The sequence below is a fragment of the Cyberlindnera jadinii genome (assembly GCF_001661405.1).
Source record: "Cyberlindnera jadinii NRRL Y-1542 unplaced genomic scaffold CYBJAscaffold_14, whole genome shotgun sequence".
NCBI lineage: Eukaryota > Fungi > Ascomycota > Saccharomycetes > Phaffomycetales > Wickerhamomycetaceae > Williopsis > Williopsis jadinii.
The window spans coordinates 207,228-231,276 of NW_017963665.1; the positions used below are offsets into that span (position 1 = coordinate 207,228).

Below are 24,049 nucleotides of genomic sequence, written 5' to 3' on the forward strand. Positions count from 1 at the left end.
TCTCCAATAGCACATCCAATCTACGATTCGCTGATTGCCCCGAGATTGTTCGGGATTGGCACGTCTCCAAACCCTGTTCGCTGACTGGACACAGGGAATTTTCCCATGGGGGAAACCCGATAAGATGACCAATGAGTATGTGACCATCAATTGGTGCTATTTTCGGTCTTTGCTGTCATGGCTATGCCAGTTGCTAAGTTGATGACTACGACTCTCGCCTATTATAGCAACTTAAAACTGAGGACGTGTCTGGTAGACTATAGCGAGCGCAAGGTATACGGGCTATACTTAGCCACCGAGTAGATGTTAGCTATCATTCATTTAACTTTATCAAAGTTATAAACATAGTACAGTGTAATCAATAAGGTTAAATCACGGTAATGCCGAGCTAACAAGGATGAAGGGTTTGTATTGGAGTTGTTGCTATAGGACAAGGACATTGTTTTATCACCAGGCCAATTTGATGGTTCTATAAAGCATGCTTATAGTTCTAGGACACTCTTAGTTTTGGAAATGTCAACAATTGGTCAGTTGCTGGAAATGTTATGTCATGCTTATTATTCCTGGGCTTTAATAGGCTGGATTCCACAGCGCTGAGGCAGCTGAGCTCCGAATGGCGCAAAACAGTGACATCGCCCACTTTTTGTGGCAAAAAAAAAAAACGAAAAAGCTACAATGCAAGCTGCAACTCTAATTTGCGCCAATGTACGAAAACGGAAATGTAGTAAAAGACACATTTTGTGCCATGGGAAAATTTTTCTTCAGAGGATACTCATCTCTGATTTGTTGAAACGGTTTTGGTATGCAATGCATAGCTAGTTGTATATTCATCTAGACCCGAAGGAACTGCCTAAGATGAAGGTGAAAAAGTTTTCACTGTGGTATTTGTAGCATAAGCTCTACCTGGAAACGAGAGTGATGTGATAAGATGAGACGCCAGTAGTTTTATCACCTTTAGAAGACCACAATTGAAGCCAAAACTCCATTCGATGAAAACTGGCGATCTTTCACTAATTTGCTGGCTACACTCGACATGTTCGCTCCTCGGTTATCCTGTTCTTTACATGGGATAAGCCTCTGTCTTTCACCGTCCACGAGGTTGTCCAAACGCGATGCGAAGGGCTTCTGGGTATATACGTTAACTTCACCGTTATGCAGCTTACAGAAAAAGAAACGGGAAACGTGTAGCGGCGTGTGTGAGACTGAGCTTGCCAATGTTCCTGGTACCAACACAATTCTTTTGAAAGACCAATGTATCGTGGAACACGAAGTAATGGCCATCCCTCAGCTCAACGATACAAAGTGCGTGGCCACATTTGTTTTCACCATTTGTTAGATGCTTAGGCGTCAGTTTCCTGCTTAGCTTCTCTCCCCGTATGCGTACGTGGTCCTCTGCAAGACATTTTATTTTTTGCTTTGGGGTTTTCGCAAAACCGTTTTTTTCGTGATAGCCCTTGCGTTGATAAGAATAGGAGTTGTGGCATCGAGATCGCGGCGATCGCTGGGGGCGTATTTCTCTGGCCAGAGATTCCAACGAAACCTGGTTGAGAAGTAAACGCTAAGTGATGGCCTCTCTCATGGATTGTGCCATTATGGACGAAGAATGCTTTTTGATGGTACAACTACTGATTTTTATCTGAGATCTGTCCCTATTTTGCTATAGAGTTCCATCATTGAGCATCTGAACGTTCGCTGCGAGATCTGAAAGCGATCATCAACGTGTCTTATTCATACAAGACAAGTAGTAGAAAACAGGCACGGGCTCTAAATTGAGTGGTCTAGAGTGTAATCAGCTGGCTGGAAATACATGGCAAGGTCCACTCTCGACATACCTGGCGTGACATACAGGTCAGCTAGTTGAAAGGCACAACACACATCCATGAACGGCGTTGGTCAAAGGACCTACTCTAAGAATCAATTGAAAAGTCAACGAGTCATCTCTCCAGCCCTTACTTCAACAACGCAAATGCTGTATCGAATAGACTCCATCCTATATGATTCACTAAATTACTGTCCATTTGCTGGTTATTTCATCCCCCAATGCTTTCCCTGACTCAAAGGGTCATGCTGCGGAATCAGGGTGCTACATGGATATGGCGAATAGCAGTACACTACGCCGCTAATCTGTTCTATGCATACCCCATAACAAGGTACTTTGCTGGCAAACACTATACCTTCTGTCTCCTCATTTTGCTCACAAGGTGGTGTTGATCGACGCATCTTGATTTGGGCAGATGTCTTTGCTAACGGGATGCACCTTTTTTAAAGAAAGGATGCCCACATTAACAGGCCGGACTCAGGAGCTCTGTATTTAGGGCCAATCCTATGTGTTAAAACCACTGCTATCGTACAGAGATAGGTAAAACAGTAAGTCAAATCCCCGGGTCACGCCTTAGGGATATACCCCTCAAGAGTTAGTACAAGCTAACTCTGACCATAATTTTATAGGCATGGTGTAAGCCACCGGCGATGCTCCCTCTCGCCATCCCCATATGGCCTCTCTTGTTCAGACGACAAGTCCAGTGGCACTTGTTTGAACCCATAGCAATCACCAGCAAAGCCAAATACCAAGACTGTGACTTGTGGAAAAGTTCGAAACCAACTGTAAAAGTGTGTCTAGAATCTTCCTTTTGTCCTTCAACTGGGTTGCCTCATCCTGAATCCTGATTTTAGGCACGGGATGAAAACCTTACTCAAATTAGTCCCCAGGTGTCAGCCTGTCGTTTAGTGTGGGATATGAGACGGCAAAAATTCTCTCAACTTATGAACTACAAACACATATGGCAAGAGGTGGAAATTGCTGTTAGTTTTTACCAGCTTAAATCTGGCTTTTCTCGTATATCTCATATTCCCTTGGTCATACCACCAGCTTTGAGTTGGGTGACCCCACAGCCTCTCGGAAAAATTCGATCCTTGGCTAGATGGTCCCGGAAATGACGGCCATAGAAAAAAATTTTTGCTGCTGGTGTGAAGTCCGGAAAAACCATTCGACACGGGGTCAATGCATAGATTTTCCGGGATATGTCAGGTGTTGGCAAGAGGTGCAAAAATTGCTTAAATTCATTCCAATTTTCCCCCTTCCTAAACAATCCTGGACTTATTCTAATTAGTGTAAGAGTACGACAGCATAGAGAAAACAAGGCATAGCTCTAGAACATATTGTGGAGCAATATCATATTCATTATATCAAGATGATAGGTTCATCTCTTTTATTGCATAGGGACGGGAGCCCAAAGGAAAAGACGCAGACGTGCACAATCAAGAAGGAATCCGATAAGGGCAAAGTGAAACAGTTCATCAAACTTTTGAAAGAAGGACCAGCGGGAAGCAGTTCATACAATAACTTCTCGAGTTATGAAGACGAGACTGAAGAGGAGGATGCACCACTACCAAGAAGGAAATCCAAGTATGAACTGTTCCTCAAGCATAGGGTGAGGGAAGCACAGGTACGTGATTTTACAATTCAACAGATGGTTATTAAATGGAAGAACCAGAACTAACAACAGTCTTAGATTCAAAGCTATAACGAGGAAATACAGAGAGAATCTACGAGATCCTCCAGCCGGTCGTGCTCAAGCAGCTGCTTCAGCTCAACTTCATCGCTCAACTCCCTAAAGAGGGTGAGATTTGCGGACACCGTGGACTCTGCATTTTGAACGTATAATGCATGGAAAACTTTACGATTTTACGATAAAACTTACAAGAGTAAGATGAGACACTACTGGTTTATATAATAATGATGATACTGCATAACAGGTCTATTACTTCTTCTTTTGAGAGGTAGAGTTCTTTGGTAGCTCCTTAACAAATGGAATGAACTCTGGTTCACCTGGGATGTACTTTCTCAACACCTCTGGGATGACAAGACCTTCTTCCGTTTGGTAGTTCTCCAAGATACAGCACAGGGCACGTTCAGTGGCACACAAAGTAGAGTTCAAGCAGTGGACGTACTTCTTTTCACGGTCAGTCATCTTCTTGATACCACATCTGATCTCCAAGTTTCTGGATTGGTAATCTGTACAGTTAGAGCAAGAAACCAACTCCTTGTATTCCTCCTGGAATGGGAACCAGGCCTCCAAGTCGTACTTCTTAGCAGCTGCGTTGTTCAGCTCACCAGAAACAATGGCGACAACTCTGTATGGCAATCCAAGGGACTTGTAGAACTCTTCAGACAAGTTGATCATACGGTCAAACTCTTCCCATGATTTCTCTGGCTCAGTGAGACAGAACTGTTCAATCTTCTCAAAGGCATGGACACGGAAGATACCCCAAGCATCCTTTCCGTGGGAACCAGCTTCTCTTCTGAAACAAGAGGAGTAACCAGCGTATCTAACTGGCAACTGTTCTGCTGGGGATTCAAACCACTCACCAGCATGGTAAGCAGAGATTGGTTGTTCAGAAGTGGCAATCAAGTACTTCTCATCTTCACCATCGATAACCTTGTACAATTCCTCGTCGAATTGCGACAACTGGGCGGTCTTGGCCATCACCTCTTTGTTCATCATCACAGGTGCTTGCAATGGAGTGTAACCACCGTTCTTGGCCAAAAAGTTCAATCCGTAGTTGATCAATGCCTGGTTCAAGAACACACCATAGTTTCTCAAAAAGTAACCTCTGTGACCAACAATACGGACACCACGTTCAGGATCGTAACCGTCCAGACGGAGTAACACTTCGTGGTGCGACAACTTGGCCTCCTTACCAGTGGCAGCAGCAACCTTGGCCACCTTCTCGTACCCCTCTGGGTTCCAGTCTCTCACGAGCCCGTTGTTGTCCTCGTTGTCAGACACTGGCACAGACTCGTGGACAATGTTACCAACCTGGTTCACTTTGAACTTCAGCGCCTTGTCAAGCTCCTGCTCCTTGACGATGAGGTCCTTCTTCTTCTCTGCAATCGCATCCTTCTCCTTCAACAGCTCAGACGCATCTTCCTTGGCCTTGAACTTCAACCCAATCTCCTTCTGCACCTTGTTCTGCTGCTTGTTCAGAGCATCCAGGTCAAATCTGATCTTGGTCCACTCCTTGTACGACTGAACAATGTCATCAACAAGCTCAACAGACGCATAACGCGCAGCCTGTGACTTCTTGATGAGCTCAGGGTTACCGCCTTTCTCTTCGATGAACTGTGAGATGTCCAACATGTTTCGTACTCGTTCTCCTTGTTGGTGAAGTGTGTGTTTGTTGTGCCTTTGTTAGAGAAGGAAAAGTGATAGAAAAAACGTCCAAGTGTCGTTTTTGTTGTCGAAGCGGTGGTGGAAGCCAGAAAAAAACAAAAAAACACTTCCGAGGGCTCATCGGCCGGTTCTGAAAAAATTTCATCGGAGGGATGGCTGCTGCGATGTTCCGAGGCTTCATTTAACGAGACATAAATCAGCTTCTTCTGTATACTTTGTGCTGTGCTGTGCTGTGCTGTGTGCTGATAATACTGAGATGTCCACTAGACCGTTGCCTAACATTGTGATTACTGGTACGCCGGGGTGTGGTAAGACGTCGCATGCTGAGCAATTGTGTAGAGAGGCACCTGCGTTTAAGCATATAAACGTCACGGAGTTTGCGAAGGCGTACGACTGCTTTGATGGGTACGACGAGGAAAGAAAGTGCCATATTGTGGACGAGGATAAGCTGTGTGATGCACTGGAGCCAATGCTGGAGCAAGGTGGCATTGTGATCGACTGGCACGCTTGCGACTGGCTTCCAGAGAGACTTGTAGACCTCGTTATCGTTCTCAAGACAGATAACGGGATCCTATACGATAGATTGGAGAAGAGAGGGTACCCACAGAGTAAAATCGACGAGAACATCGACTGTGAGATCATGGAGGTCATTGCTAACGAGGCCAGAGAGTCATATGCGCCAGAGATCGTCATCGAGCTGCAATCCAATACTACAGAGGATATGGATGAGAACGTTCACAGAATCGTGTCTTGGATAGATACCTGGAAGATCAATAACCCTGCTGGTGCATCTAATGAGCTTCCTATGTAAGACGTACATGTGTATGGATTTAATTGTCATGGAGGAACTTTTTAACCAAAACAAGTGCTTTGTAACGATGCGAAATGGTGTTCTTTAAGGACTTGTCCATCTCACCGTAGGTCTGCTTGTACCCATTTGGCTGAAAGATTGGATCCCATCCAAATGGCGAGTCACCGTTATAACGTGGTACATCAACTATGATACCATCGTTGACACCTTGGAATAGCTTCACTTCGCAGCCTGGGCCCTCGCAGTAGGCAAAGGTGCAGACGGCCTGAGCAGATTTGTCTTCAAACCCACTTAGAAGCTTTGGCAAACCTTCAACACCAAGAGAATCCAAAAACCACTTAATATACGGGCCTGGAAGCTCCAAGTTTGGTTTGGACAATGCATTGAACACAAGACAAGTATCTTCAACGAGGACTGGGCCACCAATGGCGTTGGCAGCAGCCTTGGCCTTCTTTGTAGAGATCTCGGCAATTGACCCTTGAATCTCTTCAAGATCAATCTTTTGATGGACGATACTTGAATCCTCAACAATCGCTTGGAACTCTCTCAGCTTGTTCAAGTTGCCGGTGACAAATGTAATTGGCATCGTCTCTATGACTGGCTTTCCCTGGTATTCAACGTCTGACAGTTGTTTCAACAGAAGAGCTCGATTTGTCTAAAAACGTTTTGATGCACAGTGTCCCCTTTACAAAAATGTATATTACAACGAGTTGTCGCAACAATGTTTCAAACTGGGGGCTAACATTGGTGGGTATATAAGTTCATAAGAGTTCTTTATAGAGGGGTCAGTAATTAGATAGAGAGGTCGTTTGAAGACTTCTTCGTAGAGTCACTATGGTCACATACTCGTATACGCTTTTCAAGCCGGCAACTCATGGTCCAGTGAAATCACCACAAGCTTCATCAACGAGAGGGCTCAAGAACAGTCCACAAGAACAGAGCGAGAACAACAACTTCGACCCATTAAAATACTTTAACTTCCCAGAGTTTCCCAAGGTTGAGACCAGCAACATTTATGGGGGAGATCACAAGAAATAACGGGCAAATGAATTACATTTTCATTCCCATTCGGACGATATATGATACTTTCTGATGATATGGCCATGAAGACTCGTTGGATCAAATCGGATCTGCTGTAGATAATCTCCATCAAAGCCAATTATTGGTCCATCAAGAGGGTCATCAAGGTATGGGCACACATACTTCTTATTCAACTCTCTGAGTTCATCCAGTGTGCTTGCCCTCTTCTTAACAGTTCTTCTTTGTGCTTCATTTGTAGGTGACGCTAAGGCTGTAGAAGAACCAACATTACTTGTTAGAGTGCTCTTCTTTATGGCCTTAAGCGCAATGTAAAAGGATAATGGCAAGTAGTCCTTCTCAAATGTGTAAAATACCACAAACGTACTAAGTACAAGTGGTACCACCATAATGGCAAAGAAATATGCGTGCTCAAGAGCCAACGTTCCAGCCATGGTCAGCTGAAATATCACCAGTCCAAGACACACCCTTCTGAAGATCATAGGCCACGATTGACCAGTCGAATGTTGAGGGTGTACCATAGAATACATTAACTGATATTTGTAGGTATAATATCCTAGGAAGAAATACACCAAACCTGCTGTGACGATCTTCGTAGACATGATAGAGTAACTCATGGTGATGATCATGATGAGAATATGCTGTGGGAGTACCAAGGAGAAGTCAAAGATAGGTGGGACGTAGTAAAGGTTTCTGAAATCCCTTGCTGTACGACAGTAGAACATCTTTGCTATAATTTCAAGACAAACATCACCCACTTGTAGTAATCTGAATGGGAACATGCCTAATCCTTGTAACAGGATAAGGTCGACATAGAACAAAGACAACGTCTTTAAAGAATTTGCAAGCTCATAAGCTACTTTTGTAGTGTCTGAGAACAAGGCCCAAACGTTGGTCGCCGTCCCTGCCAAAGTAAAGATCAAAAACAAATTGAAGAAGAGATAGAAAAAGTTCTTCGAAGTTGCAGATAGTTCCACTTGTCCATTAGAGATGTAACCTTGCAACGTTGACAAGTATTGATAGAAGTATGGAACAGAAACATTCAAGAGAGTATATAGATATGGTGGAACCAACCCGATGAGTAATGTTAGCGTATCAGATTGAGATATCAGATCCCCCAAAGCTGGCCAGAACTTTTGAATGGTTTTCAAGTTGATAAAAGTTGACAAGTAAATAACAGGAAAGATCAACCCTACTGTAGAGATTGCAATGACAAAAGTTATCAAGTTAGATCTGAGGAATCTGTTTCCTCTGGATAGGCACAAATTATCCCAGCAGATGTCATGTGGTGCTGGAGCTAACCTTGCAATCAATCTGTACAAGTGAGGGTCAATAACCGTCTGAGCAGCCATTTGTGCCGATGCCACGGAGTCCATGGTGACAAATGCGGCTCTGGCAGCGGGTAGATTCACCATTTGACGTTCTGCTGTAATTCTTCTATCAACATCAACAAGTTTATTGGAATAGTATGATATTGCATCAACCTCTTCACCAAATATCCCCAAGAACCCCAGTCTCTTCTTTGGTCTCTTGTCTGAGCCGAGTAACGAGTCCGATTCCGAGTATTGTGGGATTAATTCTCTTGGTGTCACTGATGGTTCTAAATTGCCCGATGTATACACCTCCACTGTTAGTGGAATGTATTTTGAATACGCAACTTCGAGGTTTCTCATGATTCGCTTCCTCTCTTGGAACAACTTCCTGAGTCTTGACCAGTCAGATGCGATTGAGATATCTCTAACTTTACCGATCCCCAGATCTTCTATATACCTCTTAAGTCTATCTTCATCAAATTTAGAAGCTTCATGTTCATTATTACTGGACAGCTCAGACGTTGAACTACTGTCGCTGTTGCTGTAGTCATAAGGGTTGAATTCAGTTGGTAATCCCTCGAGTAAGATCGTTCGATCAGTTATAGAGTTCTGTTGACCGAGGTACCTCTGCCGTACTGAAACCACAAGTTCAGTCTGCGACCAGAGAAAGTAGTACACGATCCAGGTGAAAACGTACGTAAACAACGCATACATCCATGCTGTAGAGGCGAGTCCATTGTTCTCTCCATCGTCATCACCATCGCCCTTACTTTTCGAGAGGAAGATCGATAACACAGATCCTGATGACTCACCGTCCCAGGATATACCATCGCTATCGAAAAACCCCGTGTAGTAGTACCGTATAGGGCCTATAAAGCACATCGATATTGCAAGGAACGTTGCAAAGAGCTTTATCGCCATACGGAAGAACCCGAGATACACATACGCATCCAGCCCGGACTGCTCCAGCACTTCAGCGTCCGATACGTTATACAACGTCAAACACCATCCAAACAGAGTCTTGGGCAACGGAGTCAGCCCATTCTTCCTCAGCACTCGCACCCCATAGATATGGGGCCATCTGTATCGCAGCAGACTGAACAGAAGAAACGCTGATACCCCGAGAACCGTACACACCGCGAGCTGGGCCTTGAACACTCGTAATGGCTGCTTTGTAGGGTCTATGTCAGAAGGAAGTGCACTCATTTCCAGTGAAAGAGCAAGCTGTTGGAAGAGTAATGAATGGTGATGAAGTCTCGTTGTGCTTTGTTTACATCTTTGTGTATACACAATATCCGGTACAGGCAACACTTTTTCCAGGCTGAAGAGTGGAGCAGCGACAAAAACACCCCTATTGGGTAATTTCCTGTTTAGGAAATGCGACAAGTGAAAATTTCCTCGACGTGGACTGCGACGCAAAACTAAAGCGAAAAAACAACACAAAGCAATAGGCAAATACCTCATTTCGTTGCTGAGTATTGATTCGGATCTCTGTTTCTCTCTGTGTGCGTGTGTTTAAGTGTGTTCACTGCTCAAGAGGGTTCGTCTTTATACAATGAGTGACCTCTACTTGGTGATTGACGTGACAACCACCTGCGATGAACATGGTGTTTATGTCTCAAAGGACTCTGCCGAGGTGATTGAGATGGCGTGGAGGTTGTTGGATGCCTCCACGTTACACGAGATTGCCAGAGACTCTGTTCTGAGCCGTCCCACAAACACCCCTATCACAGCTCTGTGTACCAACTTGACGACGTTAACATGGGAGCACGTGAGAAACAGCGGGAACTTCAAGGATGCGATCTCCAAGCTGGATGCGTTTGTCCACGAGTACATCATCTCCAAGAACCTCGAATTCACCTTTGTCACTTGGGATGCTTGGGATTTGAGGGTACAGCTACCGAGAGAGGCACGTGACAAGACTGTGGTTCTACCACCATATCTACAGCATGCGCGTGTGTTTGACATCAAGGATGAGTATGCCAAATGGCAAGCTCATCATCCCGAGGCATTGAGTTACTCTGCCTCTAACTTATCGAGCATCCTGACCGCACTTGAAGTTGAACTTGATCCAAGCAATACCAGTTTCCAGGTTCATCCACAACAACTGCAATCACAGTCTCAGCAACCGCATCATAATCACCATCATCAAGGTACTCAACAGGAAGGTCGTCGTGCCGGCGAGGAAGTTGAAATAGTCACGTCCATTCTCAAGGCCTTGGTTAAGAAGTGTACTCCTGCTCAGGACCACCATGATGTGCTAACTCATCCATATGACGCGCGTGCCGATGTGCGTGCATTCTTGGCTGAAAGATCAAAAGTACTATATATGACCAACCTGCCATATGACACTACTCAGAGCGAATTGGAGAGCTGGTTCACACAATACGGAGGCCGTCCAATCGCATTCTGGACATTGAAAACACCAGACCAGAATAAACCAACAGGCTCTGGCTTTGCAGTGTTCAGCTCTCATGAAGAGGCTGCAGAGTCATTGGCGATGAATGGTCGCTCGCTCAATGACAAATGCATCCAGGTTCAACCTTCAAGTGCCCGTGTCCTAGACCGTGCACAGGAAATCTTGACCTTGTTCCCTCCTTCAAAGAACCGTCCAAGACCTGGTGACTGGACTTGTCCAAGTTGCGGGTTCTCAAACTTCCAACGTCGTACTGCATGCTTCCGTTGCTCATTCCCTGCCTCATCTGCTGCTGCTGTTCAAGAGTCGATATACACTGCCAATGGTAACGGTTCTCAGGGCTCAGCCAACACTAACAACAACGGTAACGGCAATAATAATAGCAACAACAACAACAACAACAACAACAACAACAACAACAGTCATAACCATGGACATGCCCACAGCAACAACCACACTAACAACAATCACAACCATGGCCATGCTCACAACCATACGCATAATAGCAACGGCCATAACCACAGCAACAATAACAACAACAATAACAATAACAACGGCAACGGCAATAATAACAACAACAACAATAACAATCATGGCGGCAACAATCATGGCGGCAACAATCATAACAACAATGGCCATGGTCAAAGGTTTTCATCGGTGCCATTCAGAGCTGGTGATTGGAAATGTGGTAATGACGGCTGTGCATACCACAACTTTGCAAAGAACATCTGTTGCCTGAGATGTGGTGCACCACGGGTTCAGCAAGTTCAGGGTCAAAGTGCAGCTGGACAAGGCTCGTCTGGCCAGTTGACTGGACAACAAGGTCAACCAAGGGCTCAGGCTCAGGACCAACAGCAGTCCGCCAGATATTTCCAACAGGTTTACAACACGGATATGAAAGATCTATCCAAGAATTTGTCAGGTATAAACATCGGTTATGCAGTGAATAACTCTGAGAACTGGTGAAGGGATCAATCAGGGACCAACAAGGTGAAGTGTCTGCTACTTCTGGATAGCAGAGCATATTATTCAGAAAAGGAGAGAGATTATATATAGTACAGATGATCGGAGGGGAGCTTGGAATTGTTTATATACCGTGCTTGCGTGTATTTATATTATATTGTTTTTAGGTGTTGTTTTGTCAACGTTTGAGGTACAAACTGGTTTGGTTTAATGATGTTGGAGAGGTGAACGAATAAGATTACTTCTCGACAAGTATTAATTTTAAGGTATGTTATTACAAAGCTTTAACTATAGTTGATTCTACATAGTTGATTCTACATAGTTGATTCTACATAGTTGATTCTATCAGCTTAAAGAAGGTGCATTCTGTTCTTTGTTTTTAATTACATAAATGTAGGGTTGTGCCTCTCGGACCACGGGCTCATCACAGATGACTTTGGCGAGGCTCGGCTAGTTAAATGTTGTGCAAGTCAACAACGGCTCTGATACATTCACCCTTGTGCATGTCGTCAAAGGCCTCGTTGATCTGTGGCAAGGTTTGTCTGTGGGTGATGAATTCCTTAACCATGAGCTTACCGTTCATGGTGTCCTCAACAAAGGTTGGGAGTTGAGTTCTACCCTTGACGCCACCGAAAGCAGAACCCTTCCAGACTCTACCAGTGACCAGTTGGAATGGTCTTGTGGAGATCTCTTGGCCAGCAGCAGCAACACCAATGATGATGGATTGACCCCAGCCCTTGTGACAAGCTTCGAGGGCTTGTCTCATAACCTTGACGTTACCAGTACAGTCAAAGGTGTGGTCGAGACCACCATCGGTCATCTCGATAAGCTTGTCCACAATGGTTTGACCTTCGGAAAGCTTTGTTGGGTTGACAAAGTCAGTAGCGCCAACCTTGTCAGCCCAAGCCTTCTTGTCATCGTTGATATCAACGACAATGATCTTGGAAGCCTTTCTGGATGCAGCACCCTGGACAACGGACAGACCAACGATACCAGCACCAAAGACGGCAACGGTGTCACCTTCTTGGACATTGGCGGTGTTGATAGCAGCACCGTAACCAGTGGTGACACCACAACCCAACAAACAGGTAACATCCTTTGGAGCCTCTGGGTTAACAGCGACAACAGAAACATCAGCGACAACGGTGTACTGGGAGAAAGTGGAACAGCCCATAAAGTGCAAGATCTCCTTACCGGTAGCCTTGTGTCTGAATCTTGAGGTACCATCTGGCATCACACCCTTACCTTGGGTAGCTCTAACGGAACCACACAAGTTGGTCTTGCCAGACTTACAGAACTTACACTCACGGCACTCGGCGGTGTAAAGGGCAATGACAGAGTCACCAACCTTCACAGAGGTGACACCTTCACCGACAGACTCAACAATACCGGCACCTTCGTGACCCAAGATGACTGGGAAGGCACCTTCTGGGTCAAGACCAGACAAGGTGTAAGCGTCAGTGTGACAAACACCGGAGTAGTCGAGTTTGATTCTAACCTCATGAGCTCTTGGTGGCAAAACCTCAATCTCCTCGATGGAGAGTGGTTTCTTTGGTTCCCAAGCGATAGCAGCTTTACAAGTGATGGTCTATTCTGGTGTTAGTTCCGAAATACAGTGGTAACTGAGCGGATTGCGCTTACTTTTCCTTCAGTAGAGGCCATTGTGTTTAGTTCTTTAGGCAATTGGTTTGATTGGAGTTCAATTCAAGCGGTTATTAATCAAGAAAAGAACGAATGAAGATCCTTTTATATAAGAAGAGGAAATTGCCCAACTGCCTGCTCCCTCAGGATGAGCGGGTTTTCTTTTCCCAAAGAGGAAAGACAATCCCGCCCACTTTCCCAGTTTCAACTCCGAGGAAAACTCTACGACAATCGGATTTCACTGATTACGAAATAAGGGAAATTTTTTCTTTCCCCTTCAGGCACCGTAGTCAGATGGGAGGATATGATTGGTCTGGTGTCTTTCCATTGTGTCTGTGCCCTTTTTAGTGTAATTAGTAAGGCAGTGGAGTCCACGAGTGCTGAGTATATACAGGTTCAGTTCCAGGATCAAATGTATGGGGTTAACGCCGATTGGTCGGAGAAGAAGAGCGCCGTTGTTGGCTGTAGAGAGTATGTATAAGCTCTGAATGCGGTTGTTAGATTTGCTAAGATGGATTAGTATTCGCCAATGTGATGACCAATGTGATGACCACTGTGCCATGTGTCTATGTTTTAGTGGGCAGCAACTGATTTTGATCTTTGCTGTGGTACAATTTTAGTCTATTGCAGCTGGAGTTGTGGTTTATTCGTAGAGATATTCCACCCTTGATGGGAACACAAGGATTCCTCTGTGCTGTGAAGCATTGTCTGATGATGATGATACTGTTCTGACCCTCGTCACCGCCTACTGATCTTCTGCTAAACACTCTCGAGACGGAAGGGAGCTTTGGAAGAGCTGTTGGAATACCAACATGTTGCTCTGTCCTGACAATTGCGTACTCTGAGCGTAAACACGAAAAGTGTATGCATTGATGATTCACGAAGGTGGTGGCCATTGCCTTTGTTGCTCAGAGTCTGGCCCAGAACTGTAAAGCTGCGACCTCGTTCCTTAGGTAGCTCTAAGAAGCCCGTATATGTGCACTTTCAGTCTTATAGTGGAGAACACGCCTATCTCTTCGATGACACGTTTGCATATTCACCAAGAATCCTTCTGGATCTGGATTACTACATGTGTCGTGGTGTGTTTTGTGGTCTCTAACCTCAGAGTCCGTGTATAGATGCGGTCATTTAGCAATTCAGTGCCTTGCAGCTTAAAAGTCTCACTCAGTTCTTCTTCATTATCAGACAGGGAGTTGAGGCATGTTAATACTACCTCCACCGTACACTGAGCCATAACCTCCAACACGGTCTCCTCTGCTAACGAGACAATTGACTATACGTTGTTGAGGATCATTGATTCATAAGTTGTTATACTGGTGTATAGAACGGTTCATCTCACGAAGACATCGTAGATGTAATAGCTGCACTACCATGCGTGGACCCTTTGCCTCGAAAGCGTGTGCCTTGGGCGAGCAAAAAAAATGCGATTTCTGTGGATTGAACACAGGCCCTCATGATCTTCAGTCATGCGCTCTCCCGACTGAGCTAAAACCGCATGCTTGATGATTAAGAACATGATCGTGTTTGTCACACAGTGTATACCATATACTCCATCCGCGCTCATAACCAGCTCTCATGCTCCTCAATCTATTGCGCTATATACACCGATTCGCCATACTCTTCTCGCTGTTCGAATCAATGAAGATAATCTGAGGCCTGTACACCAATGGCAAGCTGAGAATATTAATGGTTTACTCATACCACCAAGTCTGGAGACAACTCCCAAAGTGTGGCTACATGCCACTCCATACGTCGCTTGCCCCTCATTACTCTCTATGCTCTGTACAACACTACACCACATCCTCCAAAGAACTACAATGACCACCTGAACGTCATCAGACGTGCTCTAGCTCCTCCTTCCAAGCTCAGCACCGACGGAAGCTCCTCCAATTGGCTTTTGCCCACACATCCAAAACCAAAATGACTCAACGGATGCATCGCTTATCAAAGGCCCCCCCCCAAAAAAAAACCGAAAATCCGCACACCTTGTACGGGATTTTGTGCCAAAGGGCAACAATTTGTGTCACTGTGTACGGAGCTATTAATACGCAATAATTCGCACCATTTTCACTCCTGTTTTCTCCTTAGCAGCACGCTCTGATTGCACCCCTGCTCTCCCACTCGGCTTGAAAGCAATTGAAGAACAGAGATGCCGTTGAACAAGCTGACCATGAGTGCAACGAGAGATCACAGACGGCACAAGGATACGAAAATCGGCAAGCTGAGGACTTCGCCGAGGGGTTCAGTATCGCTTTCGGCAAGCAGCAGCAGCTGTGCCATATCCGGGGGTGGTGATAATCATAATCACAATAATAACAATTATAATTATAATAATTATAATTATAACAGCAACGATGGTACGGATAGTCCAAGCGGAGGCTCTGTGATGCCTGTGCTCCAGAGGAGTACCGGTGATGCAAAGCCTTACCGTCACAGCTTCAGCAACTTTGGGAACATTGAGACGAAGGATGCTGGCGTGTCCCACAGAGCACGGTTCAACAGACGCGTATCGAGTTTCACGTCTTCATCTTCGCCGTGGGCAAGACGCCGTTCATTCCTCTCATCGACTATGATATCGGACGAGAAGCATTTGGTGTATGAACTTCACTCTGGACGGTTCTTCAACGATGTACCGATGTACTCGATTTCGCTAAAGGAGTCCCAGGGCTTCACGTGGAATCAAGACTTGTTTGCGTCCCAGTACCAGCAACAGAGTGCAGTGCTGTATGATACTGAGGAGGACACGGATAACGAAGATGCGATAATGATGGAGGATGACGATGATGATGATGCTCATGATGATGACGATGGTGATGCTCATGTGGGTAGTTTCCGCAGATTGGCCAGCTTGTCAAGAGCCAGACGAAGCACACGTCGCTCTTATTCGTACAGTGCGAGTCAGGAACATGGTAACGTTGTACATAAGGTTAAGGTGATGGACTTTGGTGTTACAAGTGACGAAGACGACGAATGATTAGTACATATATAAACGACACTGATATGCCCCCAGATCATAAGTAGAGTCCCAGATTGTTCACGGCTTTGCCATAGCTGAGAGACTTGTCACAGTCTTGGTCAAACTTGTCGTACAAGCTAAACTTCGCTTTCAGGAACTTAGCCACTTGCACTATGGACTGCTGGTTGATCTTTTCAAATCCTGGGACTCCCTCGCTCTGTAGGATTAAGACGTAGTTATGTGGAATGTTCAGAGCCTTGGAATAGCTCAATATTGAGCCTGAAATTCCAGTAATTACGAAAGGTGGAACCAGACCAGGGAACTCCAGTGTCTCTGGAGTGTCGCCAAGTGAGCAAACAGTATCCGAATAAGGTATTTGACCCGGTGATATGCTGATGATAGGGATCTTGACCTCGTTCAAGAGTAATTGGGCAATCAAGTTATAGTTGACCTTATCGAGCCCAAACTTGGGCATCACAATGAGATTCAGCTCTGGATAAGAAACAATATCAACAGTTGCAGATACAGCCTCCTCGTACGTGACCTCACCAGAGGTTGAATAAAGCTGTTCACTTTCAATATACTCATCAGTATCCAGTCTCTGTATAAACTTCTTTCTAACGACAATTGACGCATTTACAACTGGCTTCCCATAATGCTTCAGCAATATATCGTTATATATCTTCAAGTTATCAGATACAATAACCAACGAGCCGTGTAACGTGTCCAATTGACCAACAATCTCAACCGAAGGTAAATCAACATCGGTGGTGAAGTCATCGTCCAAATCATCAATCACATGACGAGGTGTCTTTGTCTCGGTCCAAGGTTTGAACTGTTGGTGGTTTTCCGTCTATTAGTACCTTGGTCTTGATACTGGGTCCTTATTCCTTTACTTACAGCCATGTCTCACACGGATAAACTAATCAATTGAAGATATTTCACTGCGAGTATAGCTTTCTCGCCTTCTGAAACCTCTAATTTTTTTAACTGGTGCCCTTCTTTTCCCTGTTGCGAAGAAAAGATCTTCAGTTCAAGTACTCAACAGTCTCACTCAACACATCCTCATCAACAGACATCAGCAGGTTGAAATATGAGTAAAGAAGAGTTTGAAAAGACCTCTTTGGAGTTCAACAAGCTTCAAAACGATCTGTCGACGCTGTTGTCGACACGTCAACAACTGGAGACCCAGTTCCAGGAGAATGACATTGTTCGTAAAGAGTTTGAATCACTCGATGACGACGCTAAGATCTACAAACTTACTGGCCCGGTACTGCTACCACAGGACAAGGCCGAAGCTGAGATGAATGTGGACAAGAGAATCGAGTTCATCAAGAAGGAGATGTATGTATAAGCCATCTTACCATCGTGACCCATAATTACTAACAGAGTTGCCATAGTGAAAGAGCAGAGGGGTCGATCACCACCACACAGGCCAAGCTGGACCAGGCGAGGGAAAAGCTCATACAGATTCGCTCATCTCTTCAGTCATAACCGTGTATTTCATCTTCTTTTGGTTGTATATAGAACTACATATACATATGTAAAGAAATCAACCTCTTGTTGCTTGGCTCTTAATCAGGTTCAGTCCACTGTTCACCGTGTAGAACAGAAACTCTTCAACGTCATTGTAGACCTGGCCCAGATCACCGAGGTTAGAGAGTCTCTTGTCTGCGAGTTCAAAGGTGTTTGTATAGTTTGGAGACTTGTCCTGCGCCATGAAGGTCTCCAGTGCAACGTAGGTGGTGCTCAGCGAGAGTCTCTTTGAATACCAGGCGAAGTCGTTGGCACTGTCGCCAGATAGGAATCTGATATCATCACTCAGCTTGTGCAGCTCTTCCGATGCCTCACCAATGTTTGGTGGTAGCACGAGGTAGGTCTGTAACTGAGTGATGTGCTTCCCGTAAGGAACGTTACCTTCCAATCTCTTCTTCACCAGGTACTTCACTTTGGTATTCTCGTCCGATAACTGCTTAAACTCCTCGGTCTTACTGACAACCTCGGTCAATCTCAATCTCTCTCTGACCAAATGGAACTTGATCAGGTCAAAAGTGCCGTTGTGGAACAACGATTGGATGGCATCTGAGTACCCAAACGTTCTCGAGCTCTCCAGGATGGCCTTGTGCTGGAACCCATACTCGGGAACAAACTCCATCGCCTTCTCCAGAATCCGGTACTTTGGGCTCTCCTTGTTGAAGAACGGGTCCTCATCATGCTCGTACGAATGGTACGATCTAACAACCTTAGGAACAGCTCCAAGACCAATGGTTCGCATGCCAATGGCTCTCAGACCAAGGGCTCTACAGCCGGCAATTGTGCTCAACATTGTTCCAAATCAACCTGTGTATGTGAAAAGCGACCAGCCTCGGAATCACCAGTGTATACAAGCACTCAACACAGTGAAATAACACTATTTTAATAACCATGGAACGAGGAACGGGTGTGCATTGGTATACCAAAAAATGGTTCGATGAGGTTGCCGGAATTGCCTCATTGGGCAGTTTACCCCATTAGGCAGTTTTCGCGGTATCACCCGCGGGCTCGTAACCTTTCCCTTTTCGGACAGCGAAAAAACGCTAGCGTACGAAAATTTTTTATGTCATCGCAGGAGGAAGCGAAAAAAAGCTGGAAAATTTTCGTCTCTTGCAAAGGTTGAAGAGGAAGAAGAAGAAGAGGAAGAAGAATTCAAACTAGTAATTCCTGCCCATAGAGATAAAGATGTCTGCTCCAATCGACTACCTTCTCTTCGAGGAGGCTACTGGTTATGCTGTGTTCAAAGTGAAGTTGCAACAGGATAACATTGGTGCTAAGCTGAAAGAGGTTCAATCTCAAATCAGCGATTTGGGCAACTTCTCCAAGATGGTTGAGCTCGTGTCCTTTGCTCCGTTCAAAGGTGCTGCACAAGCCTTGGAGAACGCTAATGAAATCTCTGAAGGCTTGGTTTCCGACTACTTGAAGTCTGTTTTGGAGTTGAACATTCCTAAGGGGTCTGCTAAGAAGCAGATTGTCCTTGGTATATCAGACAAGAACTTGGGTCCTTCCATCAAGGAGACCTTTGGCTACATCGACGCTGTCTCCAACGAACTGGTTCAGGACTTACTCAGAGGTATCAGACAGCACGGTGACAAATTGCTCAAGGGCTTGCAAGAGGGTGATATTGAGAGAGCTCAGCTCGGTTTGGGTCATGCCTACTCTAGAGCCAAGGTGAAATTCTCTGTTCAGAAGAATGATAACCACATCATCCAGGCCATTGCGCTCCTTGATCAACTGGACAAGGACATCAACACCTTCTCAATGAGAGTTAAGGAATGGTATGGATGGCACTTCCCTGAATTGGCTAAATTGGTTCCAGACAACTACACTTTTGCCAAATTGGTTTTGTTCATCAAGGACAAGGCATCTCTTAACGATGAATCTCTTCATGAGTTGACAGCATTGCTCAACAATGACTCTGGGCTCGCTCAAACCGTCATTGACAATGCGAGAATCTCCATGGGTCAAGATATCTCTGAGCAAGATTTTGATAACTTGTTGGTGTTTGCTAAGAGAGTTGTCTCTTTGACCGATTACAGAAAATCCCTTTACAACTACCTCGAGGATAAGATGCACACCGTGGCTCCAAACTTGTCCGAGTTGATTGGTGAAGTCATCGGTGCAAGATTGATTTCCCACGCCGGTTCTTTGACAAACTTGTCCAAACAGGCTGCTTCAACTGTTCAAATCTTGGGTGCTGAAAAGGCCCTTTTCAGAGCTTTGAAGACCAAGGGTAACACTCCAAAGTATGGATTGATTTACCATTCTTCCTTCATTGGTAGAGCATCTTCAAAGAACAAAGGTAGAATCTCAAGATACTTGGCTAACAAGTGTTCCATCGCTTCAAGAATTGATAACTACTCCGATGCTCCAACCAACGTGTTTGGTCAAATTTTGAAGAAGCAGGTTGAACAGAGACTGAACTTCTACGACACTGGTGCCCCAACAATGAAGAACTCTGACGCTATCTCTGAGGCACTTGCTTTGTATAACGATTTGGACGTTGAGATGGGCGATGCCTCTGATGATGAGAAGGAGGAAGATGAGAAGAAGGAGAAGAAGGAAAAGAAGGAGAAGAAGGAAAAGAAGGAGAAGAAAGAAAAGAAGGAAAAGAAGGAAAAGAAGGAAAAGAAGGAGAAGAAGGAGAAGAAGGAGAAGAAGGAGAAGAAGAGAAAGAGTGATGATGATGAATCACCAAAGAAGAAGAAGAAATCCAAATGATCCAGCTCATTAAAGAGTGAAACCATATAAAATCTTTGTACCATTAGAGAACAAAAAAGGGTTCTTTTAGGCCCCTTTATTACTGCTATTACATACCGTCTAATCGCATTTTATCCTGTTTATTAAATACTGTAGAGAGTATTCCTCAATTACGTATACAGTGAAGAGTTTCCTTCGCTTACTCCTCCATGACCTCTTCATCGTCTTCATCTTCACTCTTCTCCCCATCACTTTCAACCTCCAGCACGGCCTCTTCATAACCTTCTTGGTACTTTCTGGCGATTCTGGAAGCTCTTCCATTCTCCTTAGCCTGTTCTCTAGCACGCTTTTGCAATTCTCTTAAGGACTCCTTGAAGCCTGTTCTAACTGCTCTGTTTGAGAACACATCAAACATCTTCAACCCCTTGTTAACACCACCAACAACAACATGTCCTGCAACCTCGATATCTGGTGCAAAGGAAGAAGTAAGTACATTACCAACACCAAAGTCTCTGGATAACACCATTGACGGACCTTTACCACTGGAGGTGGCTGTTGTTGGGATTTTCCATAACTTAATAGCCTTTTCACCCATAGCACTGGTCACAAGTAGATCTGGAATGTACGAGTTAACTTGTAAAGAGGAGATACCAGCATCATGAGCCTGTAAAGTCCACAGAGGTTTGGATTCATTTCTGATATCGAATGCATAGACGTTACCTTGGTCAGTACCTGCGACGAATTGTTCGTTTGAACTCCAACAAACGTTTTCAATCTCTTCTCCAGCACCAACGGACCAGTATTTGGACATTTCATTAACATCTGTGATTCTAACATCAGATACAGCGACACGACTATCATAACCACCGGTTAATAAGATGGCACCATCCTCCGGATGCCACTGTGAAGAAGAAACATTCTTCTTTGAGTGGATTGTATCAATAGAACGGACTGCAACGGCTTGATTCAAATCCCAAAGCTTCACGGTATGATCTGCCGATGTTGATGCCAACACATTTCTGTGAAACTTGTTATGTGCAAGAGAAAGCACTGCATCTGTGTGATGCGTAGTGACATGCTGGGACTTCTTCTTCTTCTGCTTCTTAGCCTTGATATTGTTATAAGAGTTAGAAGAAGGCTCTCCTAGGATCACATCAGGGAATGCCTTATCAATACAATCCAAGTTCCAAATCTCAATCTGTGGATCAAATGTACCGATGGCAGCAAAGTTGCCAACGTTGTCCTCTGTGTCCTTGTTTGGTCTGTAGTTTATCCACTCGACGCACAATGGGAACGCTGGAAGCATTAAGTCGTGGTGGATATAAAGAGAAGAGCCTCTTTGTAAGCCATTGGCCACATCAGGGTCCAACTTGTCCTCTTCTTCCTCATCAGCACCTTGCGGAGCACCTGCACCGTCATCGTAGACATAAACGTCCAAGTACGAGATATCATCCTCAGTTCTTGTAGCCAGCACCATGTTGTCGGTTGGGTACACTTGCGACTCCAGTTTCTCTTCGTTGACCTCCTCCTCGTTAGGTAAGGTGATGTATGGGTCTTCACCTTCTTCACCTTCGTGGAACTCAACGTCATCTCTGAGCCCTGGGAACATCGTAACAGGTTCACCATTCTCATCAACGTCATCGTCATAGTGCTCTAAATCGTACTCCTTCAAGTCATCATCCAATTCGATCTGCGTGGTCAGCTTGGCAGCCTGTACTTCCGCTTCTTCAGGCTCAACTTCACCGTCCTCCTCCAATGCTTTAATACCCTCCTGCGCATCTTCAATCTCCAGCTGTGCCAGCTTGTTGATTCTTTCCATCTCCTGATCGTCCAGCTCATATTTCTCCGGAAACTCGGAGGCAAACCCTCTTGGCACCCATGTAGTTGACGACAACATCCTCGAGCTTCAATCGTTTAACAGAAGAAAGGAACAAGTTTACTACACCTCATCGCTTTGATCGAAGAGCTGGGAGAAAAAAAATTTCATAGCGCAGTCAAATCAGGTAAGCGCAGTGCTGCCAAAAGTATTGTGGGCAAATAAGCAATTTTGTCCGTTTTGTCCCCTTTGTCAATTTTGTCCATTTTGGGTCGTTTTTTGGCCCTTTTTGTCTCTCTTTTGTCCACACGGTGAGCATCGCCTCTTCTCATAGCAAAAGGAAGCATGTCAAAGAAGTCGATTCAAGAGCTGCTTGAGAAGCTTGCTCAGGGTGTCCAGCTCGATGAGCAGCAGCAGAAGACCATGGACGATTACAAGTTCTGGAAGACGCAGCCGGTTCCGAACTTTGACGAGAAGATTGACGAGGAAGGTGTTATTGAGCAAAAGAGCGTTGATCAGATCTCTAAGGAGCCCTTGCCCCTTAGACCTGAGTTTGAGTGGGCTGATTTGGACCTGAACAAGGATGAGGACCGTGCTGAAGTGTACAAGCTGCTGTACGAGAACTACGTTGAAGATGTTGACTCTTCCTTTAGATTCAAGTACTCCACTGACTTCCTCGATTGGGCTCTGAAGCCACCTGGGTATAAGAAGGAATGGCACGTTGGTGTCAGAGTTAAAGACAGCGGACGTCTTGTTGGCTTCATCGCAGGAACACCTGCTGACCTCCGTGTGAGGGCTAACAGCGTGCACGCTGTTGAGATCAACTTCATCTGTGTGCATAAGAAGTTGAGATCAAAGAGATTGGCGCCAATCTTGATCAAAGAGGTCACTAGACGTGTTAACCTCACGGGCATCTTCCAGGCTCTCTACACAGCAGGAGTTGTGCTGCCAAGCCCTGTCTCAGTGTGCCGTTATTCTCATAGACCTCTCAATTGGAGCAAACTCCATGACGTTGGGTTCAGTTACCTACCACCTGACGTTACGAAGACCCAGATGATTGCCAAATACACATTGAGAAACGAAGGGAAAGTGAAGAACTTGAGAAGGGTGAAATTGGAGGATTTCGACCAAGTTTCGAAACTGTTCCTCAAATATCAGGACCGTTACGATTTGGTTCAAGATTTCACACCGGATGAGATCAAGCATTGGCTGTTTGGTAATTTGGAGATTGAAGATTCCAAGAAAGTGGTCCACACGTTTGTCGTTGAAGACGAAGAGGGTAAAATCACCGATTTCTTCAGTTTCTATCTCCTACCATTCACCGTGTTGAACAATGCCCAGCACGACGAGGTTGGTATCGCATACCTCTTTTACTATGCATCTGACGTTGCCTTTGAAGCAAACGCAGATTCCAACGGGGCCTTAAAGAAGAGGCTCACGGATCTGATCAACGATGCATTGATCATTGCAAAGAGACTCAACGTTGATGTCTTCAACGCATTGACATGCCAGGACAATAACCTATTCATCCAAGACTTGAAATTCGGTGCAGGTGATGGTCTGTTGAACTACTATCTGTTCAACTATAGGGCCAAGTTCATCTCGGGAGGGTTGGACGATGAGAAGAAGATTGATCCAAACAATCTGAGTAAGATTGGTGTAGTTATGCTCTAATATATGTTTCAGTT

At 45.0% G+C, this 24,049-nt stretch overlaps 14 protein-coding genes and 1 non-coding gene across 15 annotated transcripts; 7 read left to right on the forward strand and 8 right to left on the reverse strand.

The window, feature by feature from the left end:
• Positions 1–3,191: 3,191 nt before the first annotated feature.
• On the forward strand, positions 3,192–3,656 carry CYBJADRAFT_174797 (uncharacterized protein; the record flags this gene model as incomplete). The annotated part of the gene is made up of 2 exons (XM_020216621.1): positions 3,192–3,446; positions 3,513–3,656. The coding sequence occupies 2 exons, from the start codon at positions 3,192–3,194 to the stop codon at positions 3,654–3,656; spliced, it is 399 nt and encodes a 132-aa protein (XP_020068832.1).
• A 105-nt stretch (positions 3,657–3,761) lies between these two features.
• On the reverse strand, positions 3,762–5,141 carry SES1 (serine--tRNA ligase SES1; the record flags this gene model as incomplete). The annotated part of the gene is made up of 1 exon (XM_020212956.1): positions 3,762–5,141. One exon carries the CDS (start codon positions 5,139–5,141, stop codon positions 3,762–3,764), a length of 1,380 nt encoding a protein of 459 aa, XP_020068833.1.
• Positions 5,142–5,430: 289 nt separating this feature from the next.
• On the forward strand, positions 5,431–5,985 carry FAP7 (nucleoside-triphosphatase; the record flags this gene model as incomplete). The annotated part of the gene is made up of 1 exon (XM_020216622.1): positions 5,431–5,985. The coding sequence occupies one exon, from the start codon at positions 5,431–5,433 to the stop codon at positions 5,983–5,985; it is 555 nt and encodes a 184-aa protein (XP_020068834.1).
• Positions 5,805–6,881, reverse strand: HAM1 (nucleoside triphosphate pyrophosphohydrolase HAM1). The gene has a single exon (XM_020217628.1). The coding sequence runs from the start codon at positions 6,569–6,571 to the stop codon at positions 6,005–6,007; it is 567 nt and encodes a 188-aa protein (XP_020068835.1). The 5' UTR covers positions 6,572–6,881; the 3' UTR covers positions 5,805–6,004.
• On the reverse strand, positions 6,831–9,560 carry CYBJADRAFT_169154 (DUF221-domain-containing protein). Its single transcript, XM_020215658.1, has one exon. The coding sequence runs from the start codon at positions 9,540–9,542 to the stop codon at positions 7,044–7,046; it is 2,499 nt and encodes an 832-aa protein (XP_020068836.1). The 5' UTR covers positions 9,543–9,560; the 3' UTR covers positions 6,831–7,043.
• A 228-nt stretch (positions 9,561–9,788) lies between these two features.
• On the forward strand, positions 9,789–12,046 carry NRP1 (Nrp1p). The gene is given in 2 exon segments (XM_020215659.1): positions 9,789–11,276; positions 11,289–12,046. The coding sequence occupies 2 exon segments, from the start codon at positions 9,892–9,894 to the stop codon at positions 11,716–11,718; spliced, it is 1,815 nt and encodes a 604-aa protein (XP_020068837.1). The 5' UTR covers positions 9,789–9,891; the 3' UTR covers positions 11,719–12,046.
• A 25-nt stretch (positions 12,047–12,071) lies between these two features.
• On the reverse strand, positions 12,072–13,447 carry SFA1 (bifunctional alcohol dehydrogenase/S-(hydroxymethyl)glutathione dehydrogenase). Its single transcript, XM_020217212.1, has 2 exons — positions 13,357–13,447; positions 12,072–13,303 (listed from the first exon to the last, which is right to left on the reverse strand). Exons 1-2 carry the CDS (start codon positions 13,375–13,377, stop codon positions 12,170–12,172), a joined length of 1,155 nt encoding a protein of 384 aa, XP_020068838.1. The 5' UTR covers positions 13,378–13,447; the 3' UTR covers positions 12,072–12,169.
• A 1,331-nt stretch (positions 13,448–14,778) lies between these two features.
• CYBJADRAFT_t135 lies at positions 14,779–14,851 on the reverse strand. Its single transcript has one exon. It is a non-coding gene; the product is annotated as a tRNA-Phe (tRNA).
• A 654-nt stretch (positions 14,852–15,505) lies between these two features.
• UGX2 (Ugx2p) lies at positions 15,506–16,269 on the forward strand (the record flags this gene model as incomplete). Its single annotated transcript, XM_020213828.1, has 2 exons — positions 15,506–16,177; positions 16,249–16,269. The coding sequence occupies 2 exons, from the start codon at positions 15,506–15,508 to the stop codon at positions 16,267–16,269; spliced, it is 693 nt and encodes a 230-aa protein (XP_020068839.1).
• Positions 16,270–16,367: 98 nt separating this feature from the next.
• Positions 16,368–17,218, reverse strand: CYBJADRAFT_164101 (uncharacterized protein; the record flags this gene model as incomplete). The annotated part of the gene is made up of 2 exons (XM_020213829.1): positions 16,368–17,147; positions 17,213–17,218. The coding sequence occupies 2 exons, from the start codon at positions 17,216–17,218 to the stop codon at positions 16,368–16,370; spliced, it is 786 nt and encodes a 261-aa protein (XP_020068840.1).
• Positions 17,219–17,352: 134 nt separating this feature from the next.
• Positions 17,353–17,968, forward strand: YKE2 (tubulin-binding prefolding complex subunit YKE2). The gene is made up of 2 exons (XM_020215660.1): positions 17,353–17,656; positions 17,713–17,968. Exons 1-2 carry the CDS (start codon positions 17,406–17,408, stop codon positions 17,804–17,806), a joined length of 345 nt encoding a protein of 114 aa, XP_020068841.1. The 5' UTR covers positions 17,353–17,405; the 3' UTR covers positions 17,807–17,968.
• On the reverse strand, positions 17,865–18,587 carry COQ9 (ubiquinone biosynthesis protein COQ9; the record flags this gene model as incomplete). Its single annotated transcript, XM_020216929.1, has 1 exon — positions 17,865–18,587. The coding sequence occupies one exon, from the start codon at positions 18,585–18,587 to the stop codon at positions 17,865–17,867; it is 723 nt and encodes a 240-aa protein (XP_020068842.1).
• Positions 18,588–19,030: 443 nt separating this feature from the next.
• NOP56 (snoRNP complex protein NOP56) lies at positions 19,031–20,566 on the forward strand (the record flags this gene model as incomplete). Its single annotated transcript, XM_020217213.1, has 1 exon — positions 19,031–20,566. The coding sequence occupies one exon, from the start codon at positions 19,031–19,033 to the stop codon at positions 20,564–20,566; it is 1,536 nt and encodes a 511-aa protein (XP_020068843.1).
• A 178-nt stretch (positions 20,567–20,744) lies between these two features.
• PWP1 (rRNA-processing protein PWP1) lies at positions 20,745–22,448 on the reverse strand (the record flags this gene model as incomplete). The annotated part of the gene is made up of 1 exon (XM_020213434.1): positions 20,745–22,448. Exon 1 carries the CDS (start codon positions 22,440–22,442, stop codon positions 20,745–20,747), a length of 1,698 nt encoding a protein of 565 aa, XP_020068844.1. The 5' UTR covers positions 22,443–22,448.
• Positions 22,449–22,666: 218 nt separating this feature from the next.
• On the forward strand, positions 22,667–24,049 carry NMT1 (glycylpeptide N-tetradecanoyltransferase NMT1). Its single transcript, XM_020213435.1, has one exon. The coding sequence runs from the start codon at positions 22,707–22,709 to the stop codon at positions 24,033–24,035; it is 1,329 nt and encodes a 442-aa protein (XP_020068845.1). The 5' UTR covers positions 22,667–22,706; the 3' UTR covers positions 24,036–24,049.